Source organism: Hemiscyllium ocellatum, chromosome 2, assembly GCF_020745735.1.
Source record: "Hemiscyllium ocellatum isolate sHemOce1 chromosome 2, sHemOce1.pat.X.cur, whole genome shotgun sequence".
Lineage (NCBI taxonomy): Eukaryota > Metazoa > Chordata > Chondrichthyes > Orectolobiformes > Hemiscylliidae > Hemiscyllium > Hemiscyllium ocellatum.
In genome coordinates, this window is record NC_083402.1 from 80,786,903 (window position 1) to 80,806,917 (window position 20,015).

The 20,015-nt window shown below is 40.8% G+C and overlaps 2 protein-coding genes across 3 annotated transcripts in view; one reads left to right on the forward strand and one right to left on the reverse strand.

The window, feature by feature from the left end:
* LOC132823793 (nicotinamide riboside kinase 1-like) overlaps positions 1-11,019 on the reverse strand; it is a 45,687-nt gene extending 34,668 nt beyond the window's left edge. For both annotated transcript variants that reach the window (XR_009645592.1, XM_060837830.1), the window contains exons 1-2: positions 10,941-11,019; positions 7,704-7,795 (exon numbers count right to left, since the gene is read on the reverse strand). Coding sequence is in view for 1 of the 2 variants with exons in the window: in XM_060837830.1 (XP_060693813.1) it covers positions 7,704-7,706 (3 nt within the window). In the remaining variant the exon portion in view is untranslated. The remainder of the gene's footprint in view (positions 1-7,703; positions 7,796-10,940) is intronic.
* Positions 11,020-11,167: 148 nt separating this feature from the next.
* ostf1 (osteoclast stimulating factor 1) overlaps positions 11,168-20,015 on the forward strand; it is an 84,146-nt gene continuing 75,298 nt past the window's right edge. Inside the window, exon 1 of the mRNA XM_060845066.1 lies at positions 11,168-11,305. Coding sequence (XP_060701049.1) covers positions 11,272-11,305 — 34 coding nt within the window. The 5' untranslated portion in view covers positions 11,168-11,271. The remainder of the gene's footprint in view (positions 11,306-20,015) is intronic.

A 20,015-nucleotide genomic window follows, 5' to 3' on the forward strand; every position in this document is an offset into this window, starting at 1 on the left:
TGGAAGAAACATCACAGAAGCGCTTCACAGGAGGCTCCCCAGGGGACGAAACGTCTGCAACACAAACTTCCTGCTCGGCGAACAGAACCACAACTTTTACCACAACCTCTGAGCCAGTTCTTTACCCAAACAACTAGTTCTCCCTGTATTCCATGATTTCTAACCTTGCTAATCAGTCTCCCATGGGGAATCTTGTCGAACGCCTTACTGAAGTCCATATAGATCACATTTACTGTTCTGTCCTCTTCAATCCTCTTTGATTTTTTTGAAGAAGTAACAATCAAGTTTGAGAGACATGATTTTCCACGCACAAAGCCATGTTGACTATCCCTAATCAGTCCATGCCTATCCGAAAACATGTACATCCTGTCCCTCAGGATTCCCTCCAACAAGTTGCCCACCACTGACGTCAGGTTCACTGGTCTATAGTTCCCTAGCTTGTCCTTACCACCTTCCTTAAACAGTGGCACCATATTAGCCAACCACCAGTCTTCCAGCACCTCACCTATCAATGATACACATATCTCAGTAAGAGGCTGAGCAATTATTTACCTAGCTACCTACAGAAATCTAGGCTACACCTGATCAGGTCATGGGGATTTATCTATCTTTATGTGTTTCATGATATACAACACTTCCTCCCCTGTATTATAGACATTTTACAAGTTGTCTATTTCCCTACATTCTATATCTTCCATGTCCTTTTCCACAGTAAACACTGATGCAAAATATTCGTTTAGTATCTTCCCCATCTTCTGCTGCTCCACAGAAAGGCCTCCTTGCTGATCTTTGAGGGGCCCTATTTTCTCCCTAGTCACCCGTTTGTCCTGAATGCATTTGTAAAAACCCTCTGGATTCTCCTTAACTCTACTTGGCAAAGCTATCTAATGTCTCCTTTTTGCCCTCCTGATTTCTCTCTTAAGTATACTCCTACTGCCTTTATACTCTTCTAAGGATTCTCTCGATCTATCCTGCCTATACCTGACATATGCTTCCTTCTTTTTCTTAACCAACCCTCAATTTCTTTAGTCATCCAGCACTCCTAATACCTACCAGCCTTGCCTTTCACCCTAACAGGAATATCCTTTCTCGAGATTCTCGGTATCTCATTTCTGAAGGCTTCCCATTTTCCACCCATCCCTTTACCTGCGAACATCCGCCCCCAATCAGCTTTTGAAAGTCCTTGCCGTCAAAATTGGCCTTTCTCCAATTTAAAACTTCAACTTTTAGATCTGATTTATCCTTTTCCATCACTATTTTAAAACTTATGGATTTATGGTCACTCCTGCACTCCATGGTCTCTTTGTTCAGCAACACTCCCTCGGACCTTACCATTAAGTGTGTACATCCTGCTAACATTTGCTTTCCAATAATTCTCTCTCTCTCCTGCACTGACCTCACTATATGCTTCCTTGTATGTTCTCTCTTTTAAAAGTCCTGCTGTTGCTGTTGCTGTTGCAAAACAATGCAACAGCATACAAAATGCTGCTCCTGGAATTCCAGGAAATCACCTCCAACACCTAAAATACCTCAAAAAAGGAGCAGCTGTTACAGACAGAAATTTTTCCCGTTCTCCATCTTGAATTACCCAGAATCCTTCTCTTGACCCGGAGCACATGTCAAGAAATTTTTATACATCTTGTGATACAATAGGTCAGTGATGAGATTATTGTCTTTGTAAATGGTTTGTTTATAGCAATCGGTACAGAATTATTGATAGTTTCGATACAGTCATTGTCAGTTTCAGGGTAGACAATGTCAGTTTCAATGTCTGCACGGAATTCCATTGCTGTAGTAATGGGTGTTAATTGCTCTTCCTAAGAAGGATGATTACTGCAGCCCTGGCCATTAACATTTCATATTGAGTCTGTATCAAGTTGTTAGCATTTCTATAAGAGGCGCTGGCTGGAGCCAAACACTTTGGCAGGCAGTGTTCTCTCCTCCACTAGTCTTAAAATAATCAAGTGCATTGTGCTGGCATTCTGATGGCCTCAGGCAGTGTCTGTATCTGCTCTGTTGTTTCTCTTCATGCTGTGAACCAGCAGCCATCTTATGTGTCAAGTTGGCCGACTGATGGCTCAGAGGTCATCTTGTGTGTCTGTGTGCCTAGTGTCATCCTGCCCCGTGCCATCTCCCTCTTCACTAATAACCTCTAGGGTGTTGATATTGGGGGACGAATGATGCTGATCATTATACAAACACCAATTGAGGGAGGGAATCTTTAAAAATGGTTGGGTCGAGGACACGAATAATGAATACCTGTGGAGGTATGCCGGAACTTAGATGACTGATCACAAACATATTTTTTTTCTGCCAGTTATGACTCCAACTAGTTAAAGAATTTACCGTCTCCCAATACTCATTGACTTCATTTTTGCCAGGGCTCCTCCGTGTCATAATCGGTCAAATGCAACCTTGATATCAAGAGCAGTCACTCTCACCTCACCTCCAAAATTCTATATGTGAAATATATAGGAGGTCATAAGGAGGTCAGAAGCAGAGTGGTTTTGGCAGGACACAAAATCAGCATCAGTCAGCTGGTTATTGCTAAGCAAGTGTTGCTTATTGACACTTTCTATTATTTTACTGGTGATCAAGAGTCAACTAATGGAGCACTAATTAGATGGGTTGGATTTGTCCTGGCTTTTGTGTACAAGATTTGGCTGGGCAATCATTCACTTGTTGTGTACATATATATCAATGTTGGAGAAGAACTGGAGCAGCTTGGCTAGGAGTGTGGCAAGTTCTGGAACACTTCAATGTCTTCAATACAGTTGCTGGAATGTTGTCAGAATCCACAGCTTTTGCAGTAGCCAGTGTCTACAACTGTTTCTTGATATCACATGGAGTGAGCTGAATTGGCCAAAGGCTGGCAACTATGATACTATGGACCTCTACAAGAGGCAAAGATTGATCATCCAGTTGGGCTGCTGGCTGAAGACTGTCGTGCATTCTTCAACCTCATCGTTTGCTGGCTGCCCCCAACATTGAGGATGGAACATTTTATGCAGGCTCCTTCTCCAGTGATTGTTTAATTGTCCACCAGCTTTTACAACTGGATGTAACAGGACAATGGAGCTCAAATCTGATGCCCTGGTTGTGGGATTGCTGAGTACTATTACTTGCTGCTTATGTTGTTTGGTGCACAAGTCATCTGATTTTGTAGCTTCACCAGGGTGACACCTCAATTTTAGACATGCCCTCCTGCATTCTTCACTGAACCAGGCTTGACAATAATGCTAGAGTATGGGATATGCTGGGCCATGAGGTTCAGAATGTGTTGGATTCTGATTCTCTTGCTGTTGATGGCCTATGACATTTTATGAAAGCTAGACCTGTTCAAAGTCTATTCCATTTAGTGCAATGAAAGTGCGACACAACTCAATATAAGGAATTCTCAAATTGAAGGCAGGACATGGTCTCCAGAAGGACTATGCAGTGGTCACATTTAGCAATAATATAATGGACAAATGCATTTGTGGCAGACAGATTAGTGAGGATAAGGTCAAGTACATCTTGCTTTCCAGTTGATTCTCTCACCACCTGCTGCAGTCCTAATCCAGCAGCAATGTACTTTAGCACTCAAACAGCTCAAGTAGTAGCGCTGCTGCTGAGCAACTCTGGATGGTGGACACTGAAACATCCCATCCGGAATTCGTTCTGTAGACTTGCCATCCTCAGTGCCCCTAAGTGACATTCTGCTTCCAGTAAGATAGCGGTAGAATAAAAAGCTCAGCCGGAGCTCGCCCACTCTGCCCATTCTTTGCCTTTTTTTTATCTTCCTCTTTGCTTCCCTTCTGTTCTGTCTTCTTGGACTTAAGACACCCAGCCCTGGCCTCCATCTCCGAACCGACGTTGGTGATACAAAGCAGGGACTGCAGTGACAAATGGCCTGAAGTGGAGTCGCCAGTGGCACTAAGCGAAGTAGGGGCAACAGCCCCGGTGTGGGAGCTGGGGCACCAGCCAAGTGCAGACCATGACAGCAACCAGGGGTCAGACCATTTGGAAGCCTCTGTACAGGTCTACTCCTCTTAGAGATAGTCTTGTCTTTTTAACTTTGCTTCTTGTTTTTATGATTATACTGTGTACAGCTGTAATATAACTTTTATTTTTGTAATTTCTCAATTAGAGAGTCATACAGATATACAACATGGAAACAGACCCATTGGTTCAATTCGTTCATGTCAATGAGATGTCCTGAATAAATCTATTTCCATTTGCCAGCAGTTGGCCATATCCATCTAAACCCTTCCTATTCATATATCCATCCAGATGCCTTTTAAATGTTCTAATTGTCCCAGCCTCCTCCATTTCCTCTGCCAGCTCATTCCATACATGCAAAACTTGACCCTTATGCCTCTTTTAAATCTTCCCCCTCTTACCTTAAACCCACCACCTCTAATTTTCGACCCCCCCAGGGAAAGGAACTTGTCTATTTACCCAATCCATGCCCACTCATGATTTTATAAACCTCTATAAGGTCATCCCTCAGCCTCCAAAACTCCAGGAAAAATAGCCCCAGCCTATTCAGCCTCTATCTTTAGCTCAAACCCTCCAACGCCGGCAACATCCTTGTAAATCTTTTCTGAACGCTTTTGTAACAGGGAGACCAGGATTGCAAGCAGTATTCCAACTGTGGCCTAACCAACGTCCTGTACAGCTGCAATATGACATCCCAAGTTCTGATATTCAATGCAATAAAGGTATGCATACCAAACGCCTTCCTCACTATCCTACCTAGCTGCGACTCCAGTTTCAAGGAACGATATACCTGTACTCCAAGGTTTCTTTGCATCCACCCGAGCAACTCGAACAAATCTACCTGCCAGTATATTAGTCCCCTTCCAATTTAGGTGCAAACCGTCCTTCTTGTACAGGTCACTTCTACCCCATAAGAGATTCCAATGATCCAAAAATGTGAATCCTTCTCCCATACACCAGCTCCTCAGCCATGCATTCATCTGCTCTATCTTCCTATTCCTGCCCTTACTAGCTCATAGCACCGGGAGTAATCCAGATATTACTACTCTCAAGGATTGCCTTCTTAAATTCCTGCCTAACTCTCTATAATCTCTCTTCAGCACCTCAACCCCTTCCCTTCCTATGTCGTTGGTTTCAATGTGGACAATGATCTTTTGCTGGCCCCTTTCCCCATGGGTACATTCTGCACCCTCTCTGAGACATCCTTGATCCTGGCACCAGGGAAACAATACACCATTCTGATTTTTCGCTGCTGGCCATAGAAACATTTGTCTGTACCTCTGACTAGAGAATCCCCTAACACAATTGATCTCTGGGAACCTGACGTACCCCTCATTGCTTTAGAGCCAGTCTCAATACCACAAACTTGGCTGTTTGTGCTACGTTCCCCTGAGAATCCATTACCCCCTACATTTTCCAAAACAGCATACTTGTTTGAAATGGGTATAGCCACAGAAAGCTCCTGCACTAGTTACCTACTTCTCTTACCTTTCCTGGAGTTAACCCATCTATTTGACTGTATCTGAGACTTTCTCACCTTCCTATAACTGTCATCCATCACATCCTGTTGCTGTTGCAAACTCCTTATTCTAATTGCCTCTCCAATCAATCCATTCAATCTGATTAGATTCACAACAAACATCATTCATTGCAGATATAATCCACAGTAACCCTTAAACTGTCTTTAAACTCCCACATCTGACAGGAAGCGCATATCACTCTACTAAAGGCCATTTTTGCTCCTTCACAATCTACAAACCCAGAAAATAACACCATCTTATTCCGCTACAAAACACTGCCCCAGGTTAAATTAATAGTTACAGCTTGTATTTAAGTTTAATCAAGAGACAGATCTCAAAAATATATAATCAAGAAAGAACCCACTCTACTCTCCACGGTAGACTTTCTGTAGGTCCCACTTTAAAAACAAAATACACTTATCTGCTTCTGTGCTGTGAACTTCACCCAAACAGTTCCTTCAAGATCAGTTGTGAATTTTACTGTGTTAATTTTCCCAGACGCATTCCAATGTCCAACAATACACAAATTCAAACAGCAAAGGCAGTAATTGTGCAGATTCCCCTGGAGGAACTTTTTTTTGAACTTCTGCCTAACCTCCGCCATTCTCTCCTCAGAATCTTGTATTTTTCCTTTCCTATGTCATTAGTTCCAATGTGTACAACAAACTCCTGCTGATCCCTCTCCCCTTTGAGAATATTCTGCATCCTTTCTGACATATCCTTGATCCTGGCTCCAGGGAAGCAACATACCATTCTGATGTCTCGCTGTCAGCCACAGAAATATCTGTCTGTGCCTCTTACCAGACAGTCCCTTGTCACAATCAATCGCTTGGAACCTGGCAGAGCCCTCATTACATGAGAGCCAGTCTCAGTACCAGAAACCCGGCTGTTAGTGTCACACTCCCCGAGAGTCGATCACTGCCTACCTTTTCTAAAGCAACATACTTTTTGGGAATAGCCACAGGACACACCTGCACTACCTGCCTCCATTCCCTACCTTTCCTGGAGGTAACCCATCTACCTGGCTGTAGTTTCAGTTTATGTCGCTCCCTGCAATTATCATATCCCCACCTCCTGTAAATTCCTCATTGCCTCTAACTGCCGGTCAAACACACTTCCTGCAGACCTAATCATCAGTAAACTCTTCCAGAAAGTTGAACTAAAAATAGAAAATTCTAGAAATCCTGAGCAGGTCAGGCAGGATTTATTTGACATACTTTGTGCATTTACAAACATGCAATAAAAGAACTACTTTCCATGTTATTGTGTACCATCTTGGCTTGATTCCATCCAGCAATTTACTACATTTTCAGATTAAACTGTCCTAAAACATGAACAATCCAACCCATGGGGACATTAGTTCTGACTTGTTTGAGGTGCAACTATCCAGCCTATACAGTACCTCATCCCTGAAAACTGATCCATTAATCCTGTTACAAAACGTGTTCTCCTGCAAGATCTAATTAGCCAAACACGCATCTATTCTAACCTTTTATTTTTATCCTCACTAGTGTGTGAATGAAGATAAATCAGGAAACTGCCATCTCTAATGTCTTGCTTAATTATTCTTTTTCCTTCCTCCCAAAGGTGAAGCTGCAGAAGTTCCATTCCACTTTCTGCTTATGTCATTGGTACGGAAATGAGAACTGTCAGCTGTTCAGCCTCCTCTTTCAAAATTCCCTATATTCCCAAATCTCATCTGCACCTGCAGAAAAGCATGTCAGTTCCCCTAACTACAAAATTCCCAATTACCATTGCTCTTCCAATTTTTCTCTTCTCCATGTCCAGCTCAGCCACTAAATGGTGCCATGGGTCTGATTGTACTCTCGAAAGGAACCCTCTCGAACTGAATACTGGTTAGTGAGTAAATGTTTTTTGAGGACTACTACAACATCTGCTTGATCCTTTTCATCTGTATGGCTGTGTCCCATTACCGCTCTGCCTGCACATTTTTAATTTGCGACTAACTCCCAAAACGCTATCATGATGTCACGAATGCACTGCAGTCGTCCCAACTACTTCTCAACCTATGAAAATTGAAACTTGGATGCCAACACTTCCTGAACATGGTTATCAAGGACTCATGAAATGTCCTGGATTTCCCACATTGTGCATAAGCATTCCATATGCTTAAAGCTGCCAATCTATGTATTAAGCTATAAACTTATAAACACATTGAAGACTGAAAGAAAAAAAACTCACCATTTATTCAACAGCTTCTTTTTCTGTGCAATTTCATTTTGAAGTTCTATCTCTCTCCTTTATGTTTCTGCTATTTTAGTTCTTGACAAACTCTAAAAATATGAAACACATAAATGTCTAGTATGCTGACAATTTATAAACCTGCCATAAAAATCTCAGAAACAAAAACGGAAGTTGCTGGAAAAGCTCAGCCAGTCGAGTAGTGTCTGTGACCTTTCCTCAGAACCGGATCCAAAAAGTTAACTTTAATTTCTCTTCACTGATACTGGTAGACCTGCTGAGCTTTTCTAGCAACTTCTGTTTTTGTTTCTGATTTACAACATTCACAATTCTTTTTGGTTTTTATTTCATAAAAATCTCAGGTTCTACTGCTTTTGTAGCATTTACATCGTGTTTTAATATCTGCGATGTGTAATTTGCTTTTGCTATTATTTTCATATCTCTGCTCTGTTCCTGCTCCTTTGTGAGCAATACTTCAAAACGTACTGCACTGGCTAAAAGATCTTTGGGGTATCCAGAGGGTGTAAAGGGCACTGTTTAAATGCAAGTATTTCTTAACATTTTAAGATTTAATCTCTACTCCCGTTAAAATCATAAACACTTAAAATTACATTAAATTGTTTAGGGGAAGATCTTACATAACTTCTTCAGGAATTGTTTAAATTTATTTATCTTTGACTGCTTTCCCATTGTCATCCCTTTATACTCAACTGCGAGAAAAGATTCTGAATACCACTCTCCTTTCTTTACCGTGAACCTTATTCTGAACAATGCTGTAACAGTTGAGCCATTGAGCATCATGCAGAATCAGTGTTCCTTATCTCCAAGCAACAAAATGCCAAAATATGAATTTTAATCCTCAGTTGCAAAGAAGAGTCATGTTGACTTGAAATGTTGACTTTGTGCCCTTCTCCACAGATCTGGGAATTTCTCCAGCACTTTCTACTATTGTTTCAGATCCCCAATATCTGCAATTCTTTGATTTTGTTTGCTAATTTATTCACTTTGACCAGATGTATTGTACAAAAAGCAGAGAGAACAGAGGACCACTCACCTTCAACATCACAACAGAGTTAAACGTCTGAACAGTCACTTGAAGGAGATCAGAATTCAATCTCACTCAGTTTTAAATTAATTCATGAAGTGAGACATTATAAATGTATAGCTCCTAATTCAACAACCCATCAACTTGTATGCATAAGTAACTACAAATTAGATTAGCAAATCTGACATCAGCACACAAGTCTCCTTTATTACAGAGGGCATGTAAATTAGAAGCTTGCCCATCATTATTAAATAACCAATTAATAAACTGCTGAGCCAGTCAGAGTCAACTGTAAGCATTTTCTCACTGCTCACTTCATTCATTGGTCATTAGACTGGAAAATGTTTGGGAATGCTTTATACCCGGTAAATTGATGCAGCTCAAAGATGGAAGAAATGGCTGAGCACCAAAATCGCGGTTGTGTGTAACAGCAGAATCTGCTGGAGGTGCCAACGTCTGTGTATTTTAAAGTTCATTTTATCATTATTTTGAACTAGCTATGAGAAATAAATTAACCCTAAGAAAGAAAAGAGGGATTGAAAGGCCTTTCTATATATGACCTACTTCCCGTTCATGATATAACCTCCCTCCCACCTGACATCCTGTTTTCAAAGTCTTTTAACATCCCTTAATGTTTTCTTAGCTTGCCAAGAGCAAAACTTCCAATTTTCTATCACCAAAAATATGGAAAACCAGTTGTATATGAATAATGAAGAAAATTAGCATGAGATATGTCTCAAAAATAATTTAATGTTCTTGTATCACCCAAGGATGAAAATCTAAGTGTGCATTTCTCAAAATTTAATCATTTTGATATTTTATTTAGCCTTGAAATATCTTTGACAGTAGCATGCCTCATCATTGTACTTATCAAATACATCAAAATGAACATTTTGCCTTCTTTGACTGCAGAGCTAATCAAGCTTCACAAATGCTTTATTTCTCTTGTAGCTGTGACATCCTCCTTCTGTCATCACCTGGTATGATTAACTGGGATAAGACTAACACTCCTTCAACAAAAGAGCTGCTTTAAAGTTATGTAAAAAAAAACACATTTCATGAGGACTGGTTTAATGAAAGTTGGCTTTCTTCAATTCAAATGTTTTAGTGGTATCAAAGTATTCAAGTAATTTTGTGATGCATGTTGATGAACTTCTTTCAGATTAGAGATATATTATTAATAAGGTGAAAATCAAATTTAAGATTGAATTCAGGCTTCTGGGGCTTTTGAATAGATTTACTTAAACATTAAGTGGTATAAATTATTCACAATTAACACCAGATTGTGGCTCACTCGTGGTCAGCACTCTTGCGTGGGGAACAAGAGTATATCCACGACAACCATTCTAACATATCAAATTGTGGGATATAGCTGTAGCTTACTAAAAACCCACCTACTTACCAAGGTAAATTGAATATACTTCCTCATAAATTGATTCCAATGTGGATTGTTCCATTCTTTTGCTGGCATACCTGTTCAGTAACTGCTACTAGTGCTTCAGATAGAGCTTTATTTTTTTCCTCCATTGAGGATTTTTTTCTGCAAAGCTAGTGTCAGGGCTCCCAACCTTGTTTGTCTCATTACGTACACTTCTGCCCTCACCACGTCCCCATCTCAGAAACCTCGAGTTCTTGTTTTGAACTCCACTCCACTCCACTGGTATTCCACATTGATTAGGTCAGCCGTTGCCATAGTTAATCAATATGCTAAGATGCCACTGAACACACGGTCCATTCTCCTCCAGTACTGTGAAGAGCTCTTTCACTGTCTGTTGGCCTGGTTCACGCTGTAAACCCATCCTTACTGCCCACGCTAACTTCCACGAAATACAACGCCTGCATTTCAACTCGCTCCTTCTATCACCCAGAGCGTCAGAACCACATCCTTGAAGCTAAACAACGAGTTACTTTCACGTCTTTCAGTTAATAGACTACATTGCTCTTCTCCTCATACTCTGTGTTTTATGGGATCAGTGTAAGTTCGAGAACAATTCACTGTGGGAAAGGTGACTCCTCTCCAGGCAACTGGTGATCGGCCTCGACAGCAGGAGCTCTAATACCCCCAGCTCCCCAACCCAAACTCTATAATACAAACATGGGAATACTCAGCAGATCACGGAAAGGTTCAAAACAAAATAAAAATCCGTTATTTTTTCAGGTCATTGACTTTTCTTCAGCGGCCAACCATTTACCTCTTTCATCTAAATCTCCCATAGCGCCGGTGACGTCAACTCACACCCTACGCACGACGGGGAACGTGGGATGCGTTTGGTGACATCATATTACACGACGTGAAAGGCGGGACGCGTCTCGTCACGTTAACAGCACGTTGCAAGGGTGGGGATTCCGCTCGTGACGTCATTCCGCTCGGCGTAATGGGCGGGGCGCCTATGCCCTTACTTCCTGGTTCCACCCCGTGTTTGAGACTTCCTCAATCCGGTGTAGTGTTTGAGGAGATCTTATGGTAGGAGTGACCTTAGACTTTGTTTCAGTCGAAAAACTTACACATTAATTGCCGCAATAATGTCGAAACCGCCGCCTAAACCGGCCAAGCCAGGTAAGGCGTCGTTTTCCTACAGGTTTAAAGAACTTGAATGTCAAATTGATTGACTTGGGTCTTTTTTCCCTCCCATAGAGAAGTTGATGCCACATCTCCCCGGAGTACACTTCATTATAGCTGTCATTATTATATCTCTGACTCGAATTTTCAACGCAGGCCAATCCATTCTCCATCACTCGTGGTTTTTCAGTTACAATTCTCCGTTGCTTGATTGATTCTTGCTTCGTTTAATCGTTCTCCAGTTAGACAATATTTTGGTACTTTGCTGCGCCATAAATGTCAAGGTTTTCGTTTGAGTGCGGGTAAGTTTCCTATCCTTGCTTCCCCACCTCTTGGTTTGAAAGCAGCTCCGCTCAATGGGTGGGGTGTAGGAGCAGCCGCCCTTGTGATTGACAATTTCGCAGCTCCGCTCTGGCTAAAATGAATACTGTAAATATTTAATATCTTCCAGGTTGTGTTTATTTGTGGTGTCAAGTTGTGACCTCGTGTTAATATAAAACAGCCATCTTCCAAGCTCTGGTGGTTAAATGGTTCTGCAGCATATTTTTCCAAACGCCTGTTTGTCATTCTTTGTGCATGCACAACTCGCATTTGTGGGTTACCACTAACAATCATAATTGAGGTTTTTTTTCCAACTATGACTTAAAGCGTTAATTAAACTAAATTTTATGTTATTTAATCATGCTGTGAAGAAGCTTGTGCAACAACCAAAAGGGGTTTATTTACTTGGGAGATGCAATTGGTCTGATTGTTGACTAGTGCCAACAGGAAATTTAACAATTTGATAATAGCAGAATTTTACTACCCAAACCAATGCTTGAAATATAAACAGTTCAGTTGCTTTAGGCCTGTATTAGCTGTTCAATATACCTGGAGCCTCTCCATCAGGCTGATCAAATGCATGCCTTTATTTAATATCCTGACAAACAAAACTGAGGAGAGAGTGCGGACTGCAGATGTTGGAGGTCAGAGTTGAAGAGTGTGGTACTGGAAAAGCACACCTGGTCAGGCAACATCTGAGGTGCAGGATGGTCAACATTTTGGGCATAGGCCTTTCATCAGGAGTGAGGCTTGAGCAAAAGCGTGACCCTGAGATGTAGTAGTATGACCTCTATTCATTAGATACCTTGCATTTTATGTGAGCCCAAATTCAGTTCTTCTGATGGAGCATGCTGATAAGCTGTCCAATGAGTCATTGATGCCCTTTTAGTTGAATAAACAGGTTTATTGTATAAAATTAATGAACAGAATGCAATTTATGGTTTTCTATTGTAGTATCAAAACTAATAGATTCAGCATACTTTGCCCCTGAAATGGATTCTCCTCATTTTACTATACATGGCTTATATCATCATGTTTTTACTACCAGATAGAACTATTGTTTAATTATATCTCATCACTGTCCCTCCAACCGGCATAGCTTGAGAGTAATAGCATTTAACTTCTGTTGCCTGTTTTGTCTAAGATTCATTCTAACAATGAATGACATCATTCTAAAGTTACCTATGTGAATTTCTTCAAATATTCACTATTAAAACAAACATTTGTCTTGAAATATATTCTTTTAACCATTTTTGAAGGGATGAAGTCAGCGGCAATGGGCTCCTGCACTCTTTGACTATGCAATTAAGTGGCATCTGACAAGTTTAAAGATATTTGGAAGTGCAGTGTAAATTACCAGATTCACTCTGAATAGTAATATACGCAGTTCATTAACTTTCTCATTAGCTTTACTTGAGAGAACTAAAAATAGAGTTGACCATCGATATTTCTTTTAAATCCACAATCTAGTGCCAGTCCCTCTGTTTGCTCATAGTAATGGCAATTCATTCCTAACATACAACCAAAGCCTGTATTTGGATATTGCCTTTACTTTAGTGAAACATCCTGAGACACTTAATAGGATTGTTTATTGAACAGACTCTGAAACTGCGTCACAGAAGCTAATGCAAGGACAGTTGACCAACAGCTTGCCCAAAGAGTTTTGAAGCAGAAAGGAAAGGTGACAGATGGGAGGAAGAAATTCTAACACACGGGGCTGGATTAATTGAAGATATGGCCGCCAGTGATGGAACAATTTCAAACAAAAGTACCAAACAGAATTGCATGAGTGCAGATAACTTGGAATCTTAGAATTGAAGGAAGCCAGAGAGAACATTTACCATCCATTTTTTTTAATGGACAATATCGATTGGATGGTAGTGGAATGGGAAGATAAGAAATGTTCTGTCTGAAATAAAGCATGTGGGAGAGTGTTTCGCTGTGGTGATCCTTGTGGAGAAGGTGATCTGCTTCGTAACTTAATTAGCAGCTGGCCACCTAGACAATATACACCTTCAATATTCATGTTTCAATAAGTTGATCTGTTCTGAGCGAGACATTATGGACTACATCTAAGCTGTTATTCCTGCCAGGGAGAGTCAATGATGCAGAGCTTCAAGTTGATGTGTCTTTGGACAAAATATGAAAGCTCTGTTTTCGAGAAGAACACATCCAAAGTGACTTTCCTCTTCTGAAAAGAAGGCTGTTTTCTTTGAGGACCAGGGATTTTCATTGTAACTATTAATTAAAAAGTCTTTTAGATACTGGAACTAAGGAAATGTCTGTTTTTCAATAGCTATGAATTCTTAAGTATTACTTGGGTGAAAGGCTAGTGGATGGTTGTCAAACTGTCAAAACAACCAAGTATTTGACCTTGTGCTATTCATGTTACTTGTTAGATCAATGGCACAGAAACATGTACATCAGCAATGATCAGGGATGGAAATAATGCTTTTGATAACAGATGTGTGGCTTTTTAAACTTGCAAGTGTAAAATAATTAACTTTGCATACGATGAAGTATAGCTTTACATGAATAGAACTAATTTAATAAAATGTCTAAGGCGCATCACAGGAGGGTTGTAAAATGTAATGTGCTGCAAGATTAGGTCAGATGACCAAAAGCTTGGTCAGCATGAGCTGAGCCAATTGGGGGGAATGTATTGGAATAATCCTGTGTAGAAGTAACAACAAAGCTATGAATGAGAGTTTAGTACCAGATGAGCTGAGACATTGGGGTAAGTGGGTGATGTAGAGATGAATTAGTGGTCCTAGTGACTGTTTGTTTATATATGTTGGAAGCTCAACATTACAAACTGGACACAGAACTAAAGGGGACTAAGGGTTCAAGGAGCAAATTTGCGTTTGGAGTGATGTGCAGCATTTGTCGCTAGTTTAAGAATGGCAAACTGCAAAACGGTACCAGTAAGTACATGAAGGTAATGAAAGTTGCCATTCAAGAGACCCAGGATATTAATTCAATTGTTATACAACCTGCCTAAGCATTGTAAAGCTTAACTGATTGGATTTTTGAGAATAGGATCTTGGTATGGATGCTTAAGGATTTGCAATACTTTACTAGTGTAAAAAGTGAGGTCTGCAGATGCTGGCGATCAGAGCTGAAAATGTGTTGTTGGTTAAAGCGCAGCAGGTCAGGCAGCATCCAAGGAACAGGAAACTCGACGTTTCGGGCATAAGCCCTTCATCAGGAATGAGGAAAGTGTGTCCAGCAAGCTAAGGGAGAAGGGACTTGGGGGAGGGGCGATGGAGATGTGATAGGTGGAAGGAGGTCAAGGTGAGGGTGATAGACCGGAGTGGGGTGGGGGCGGAGAGGTCAGGAAGAAGATTGCAGGTTAGGAGGGCGGTGCGGAGTTCGAGGGAATCGACTGAGACAAGGTGGGGGGAGAGGAAATGAGGAAACTGGAGAAATGAGTTCGTCCCTTGTGTTGGAGGGTTCCCAGACAGAAGATGAGGTGCTCTTCCTCCAACCGTCGTGGTATGTTCTGGCGATGGAGGAGTCCAAGGACCTGCATTCCTTGGTGGAGTGGGAGGGGGAGTTAGTGTTGAGCCACAGGGTGGTTGGGTTGGTTGGTCCGGGCGTCCCAGAGGTGTTCCCTGAAGCGTTCCTAGTGAAAGGAGTGTATGTTTAAGGAGTTGGATGGACTGCTAATCTAATAGTTTGCGTTGTGTGACCTCGCTTCCATTTAGGCACCTGAATTCATGTTAAAACCAATATCCTCTTTTGCTCTGATCATTGCCCTGGTATAGGTCTCCTCTCTAACTCAAGGGAAGGAGATTTGAACAGCTATGGTGAACAACTAATTTAGCTATTTACTACAATATCTGATTAAACCAATGGTTCCCAACTTGTTCAGTATCAAGGCACACTTCAAAGAGATGAACAATTCCATGACACCCACTTTTTTCAGCTGAATTGATTGTTCATCAATGTCAGCATTTACTTACATTTGCTTTGGTTACAGTCTTACTAGAGACTGCATGCTGCAATTTATCCATTCCTCCTTAGACTCTGTTCTAAGACTCCGGAACAGTGGCTTAACTAAGAGAGTTCATAAGTAATCACCCTTAAAATCCATGCTAACGTAGGAACGTGTCCAGGCAGGTCAGTTCAGTTGTAATTCAATAATGTGCGCCTTTTCAGTTTGCATGTGCAGTTCTTTCTCATCCCAAGAATACAATACTCGATCATACCACATGCTGAGACTGGATGTTAGGTCCTGCACATGTACAAATGGACTGGAAAACAAATGGATTTCCAATTTTGTATGCATATGTAGTGTTGGATCTTTGTCTGCCCTGCCATTTATCATCATAATCATGGCTGCTCATGAGCTCAACAGCCTGTTTCTGCTTTTCCCCACAATCCTTTGATACCTTCAGCATCCAGTGCTATATCCAATCCATCCTCAATTGTACTATGTTTTGGCCTCTACTGTTTTGTTGGTGAATTCCACAAACTCAGCACTAAGTGAAGATACATCACCATATCCTGAGACTTTAGCCTCTCCTTCTGGACTCCCTGTTATTAGGAATGACACATGGAGTTCAATTTAGATAAATGTGAGATGCTATTGGAAAGGCAAATCTGGGCAGGACTCATCTACCTTGATGGTAAGGTCCGGGAGTCTGTTGCTGAACAAAGACAGTTTAATAGGTTTAGTTGCTTGGTAGATGGGATAGTGAAGGAGGTGTTCAGTATGCTTGCCTTTTTTGGGTCATTCCATTGAGTGTAGGAGTTGGGAGGGCATATTGAGGCTGTGCAGGACATTGGTTAGGCCACTTTTCAAATATTGTGTGCAATCCTGGTCTCTCTGCTGTAGGAAGGATGTTGTGAAACTTGAAAACCTTCATAAAAGATTGACAAGGATGTTGTCAGGGTTGGAGGATTTGAGCTGTAGGGAGAGGCTGAATAGGCTGGGGCTGTTTTTCCCTGAATCATCAGAAGCTGAGCAGTGACCTTTTATAGAAGTTTATAAAATCATGAGGGGCATGGATAGGATAAATCCCCCTGGGTCGGGGAGTCCAGAGCTAGAGGGCGTTGGTTTCAGGTGGTGGAGAAAGACTTTAAAAGGGATGTAAGGGGCAAGTTTTTCTCACAGGGTGGTACATGTATGGAATGAGCTGCTAGAGGAAGTGGTGGAGACTGGTGCAATTAGAACATTTAAAAGGCATCTGTATCAATCCCTGAATGGAGGAAGGGTTTAGAGGGATATGGACCAAAAGCTGGCTGACGGGACTCTTATTAGGTTCAAATGTCTAGTCGCATGGACGAGTCTGTTTCCATTCTGTATTTCTCTTACTCTAAATGCAAGAAATTAATTTATACCTTTACAATATCATCTTAGAATGCAGTAACAATTCTGAAATCCTGCTATAACATATCTTCCATTATTTGATCTTTCCACTGTCCTTACTTTGTCTGATATCCAGTCCTGGAGAGTAAAAACATTCTTAACAAGATATTGAGAGGGCCAAAGCTGATATCTTCTGTTCCTTGATCAATTTCATTTCTTAACCCCACACCACTGAGGTTCAGTCAAATGTTTGTCAAACAAGTTTGTCATATTTCATCCCAACATAAGCTTCCAACTGATCCTCTCATCACTAAGACCATCAATTTCCATTCTAATGGTAGCCAACTACCCCACTACACATTAGCTTATCTGAAACCTTCATGCATGTTTTTGTTAGCATAGTCAAGTCTCCATTAACTTCAGATCATCCAAAATGAAATCTTTGGATTGGACCATTCAGAAATTCCATGCTGTTGATATTGCTATTGAAATGAGAATAAACCAATTGGTGGAATAATGACAAATTGTAGAAATAGTGAAATGAATAATGGTTTAATATTTGTGCTGAAGGAAACCATTTTTATTTCATCCGTGTTGTTACGGTAGCAGTATAAGCTCTTCTGCATTGCTTTTATCAATGTGATTCAGGTTGGGGTTTTACCAAGTGAGTCAGGCTCAAAGAGGGAAAAGTCTCAGGTTGTGAAGGTGATACTTAGTTGATTATGTTATTGCTGAACTGAATCAGCTAATGGTTAATGTATCTGAATATTGATCCATGTACCAGACTGGTAGGAGAGATGATCTAGGATACTTGAACATGGCACAGGCCTCTATCTCACTAATGCTAATGTAACGTGTGTATGATGTTTATTCCTTCTGGTTTCCTGGAAGTATGTATGAAATGCAGACTACACTGGTTCAATCACTGAATTCGGTTGTGGGATGTGTTGTACAGTTGACCCCAATCCATAACACTTTGACAGTATGGGTTGCTGCCTAGTAATGGTGTTTAAAATTTGGAAGATCTCATCTGCCCTTGTCCTTGGGAAATTTTATGCTTCTTAGAAATATTTTAAGACATTTATTTGCTCAGAACAGATGGTGTAGTTCTGGAAGAACATTTTAAAATTATTCTAGCCTATACATGAAGCAAGGAGGATCCAGACAAAACATGTGAAACTCAAATTCGTTTGGGCCTTTTGAGTAACTTTTATGTTGCTCGCGTGCAAAAATGTTCATTTGAAATGATAATTTCCAACTCCATAAGTGGATGTTCTCCAAACATTGGTGCATGTTTATTGGTATCCACTCAGCTCTGGATTGGCTTTACTGTATGGATGTGGTAACTAAGTTGTGTTGGATGTGACTGATCTTATTGCCCTCAATGTTTGTCAATTTTTAACATTTTAACCTTATGAAATATGCCAAAGGTTTAAATGGCACAGTATTAATCAATAAATGTTCTTGTATAGGTACAATGTATCAAATCTGGTTACATTGAAAAGCAATCTCCTTTTTTCCTGTTTAATTTACCATCATCACTCGACTTTACTTCCACAGTGATGTCTTTAGTCAAACTGACTAGGAAGTGTCTTTGAGCTGGTCTCACTCCTGTATGAGCCTAAGGAACACTGGAGCTGAAGTAGCTCCAAAGAATGTGCTGGCTTGTGTCTCAGCATTGTCATTGTTTTCAAAATTGCCTTTTGCAGATTTCAAATAAGGAAAAGCATGCCCTCAACACGCTCTGTCAAGACAGCCTGAAATGCCAGATCAAAAATCTGGCAAGACCTGAAATCTGACACTGACCTGTCCTGAGATTGGCAGTTTTGCACTTGATAAGTCCACTCAGCACAATGTTAGGTCTCCTTTTGTTATTTCAAATTGATTCCAATTTCCTCATGGGTGAGGAAAAACAATTGTTGTGGCAGATAAAGCAAAATTGACTTCTGTTCCAATGTTGTCACTAACACAAAATGGATCTTTGCTGCCAGCACAATTAGCTTTTGCTAGCTGTCTCACCTGTATTCATTTTTGTGCATGAGTATTGATTCTCATACTAATAGTGATTCAGTGGTTTTAAGATGAGGCAAGGTTTACAGGAAAACTACATTTGTATGGATGCAAAAGTTTGAAAAGTGGTAAGCAGGCTTTTTCTTTTTTAAAAGTGAATTTGTTTAGGCATCTACTGAAATCGGGAAGTCCTCTCATGGTAAGAAAAGAATCTTATCTCCTTTTGGAGAGGTGTCATAATTGAATGAGAGTGCCAAGTTGCTATGATGGCAAGATCCTGTGGTATCCATTTCTCCTTTTGCTGATAAAACAGCCAGGAATCATGAATGGGATAGTTTTGTCACAACATGGAGCTCATAGATTTGAGACCATTTTGCAAGTGATTTCCTCTGTGGTTCCCTTTCACGGTTGAGGGAAGTTTGTGTATGCTGACTTGCATCTGCAAATGTTGCCTTCAGCAGATTTTAAGCAACTTAATAAGTGAGTATCTCATTTTGTAGCAATCTCAGTGGATTCTACAATATCCTGAAGTGGACCCCAGACATGATCCATTACCTTCACCTGAGCAATAACACAGTAAAGATCTTGGTCATCTTCTATCACACTTTTTATGGCATTGCTGTACTGTGACTGCAAATTTCTTCAACCCTCGAGTAGTGTATTTAACAGACTCCTCTCTTCTGTGCACTACCATTGCCAATGAACACCAGCTAGCCACAAAAAGACACGACCCCCTCTCCCTCATAGCCCTACACACGGATGAAAAAAAACACCATTTCGACTGGGATAACACATCTATCCTGGACAGGCTAAGCAAAGACATGCCAGAGAATTCCTAGAGGCCTGGACTCCAACCACAACGCCATAAACAAGCACATAGATCTAGATGCCGTTTGTCAACCTCTCAGAAAACAAACAGGAAATGACATCACCACAAACCCCAGGAACCCCATCCAGGAGAAAGATATAAATAGAAAGCAGGAGACAACAGCTTTATTTCACTTGGAGGTCGCCACTGATGATGTTACCTAGCCAGGTAATGAAACATCTGGATATCAAACC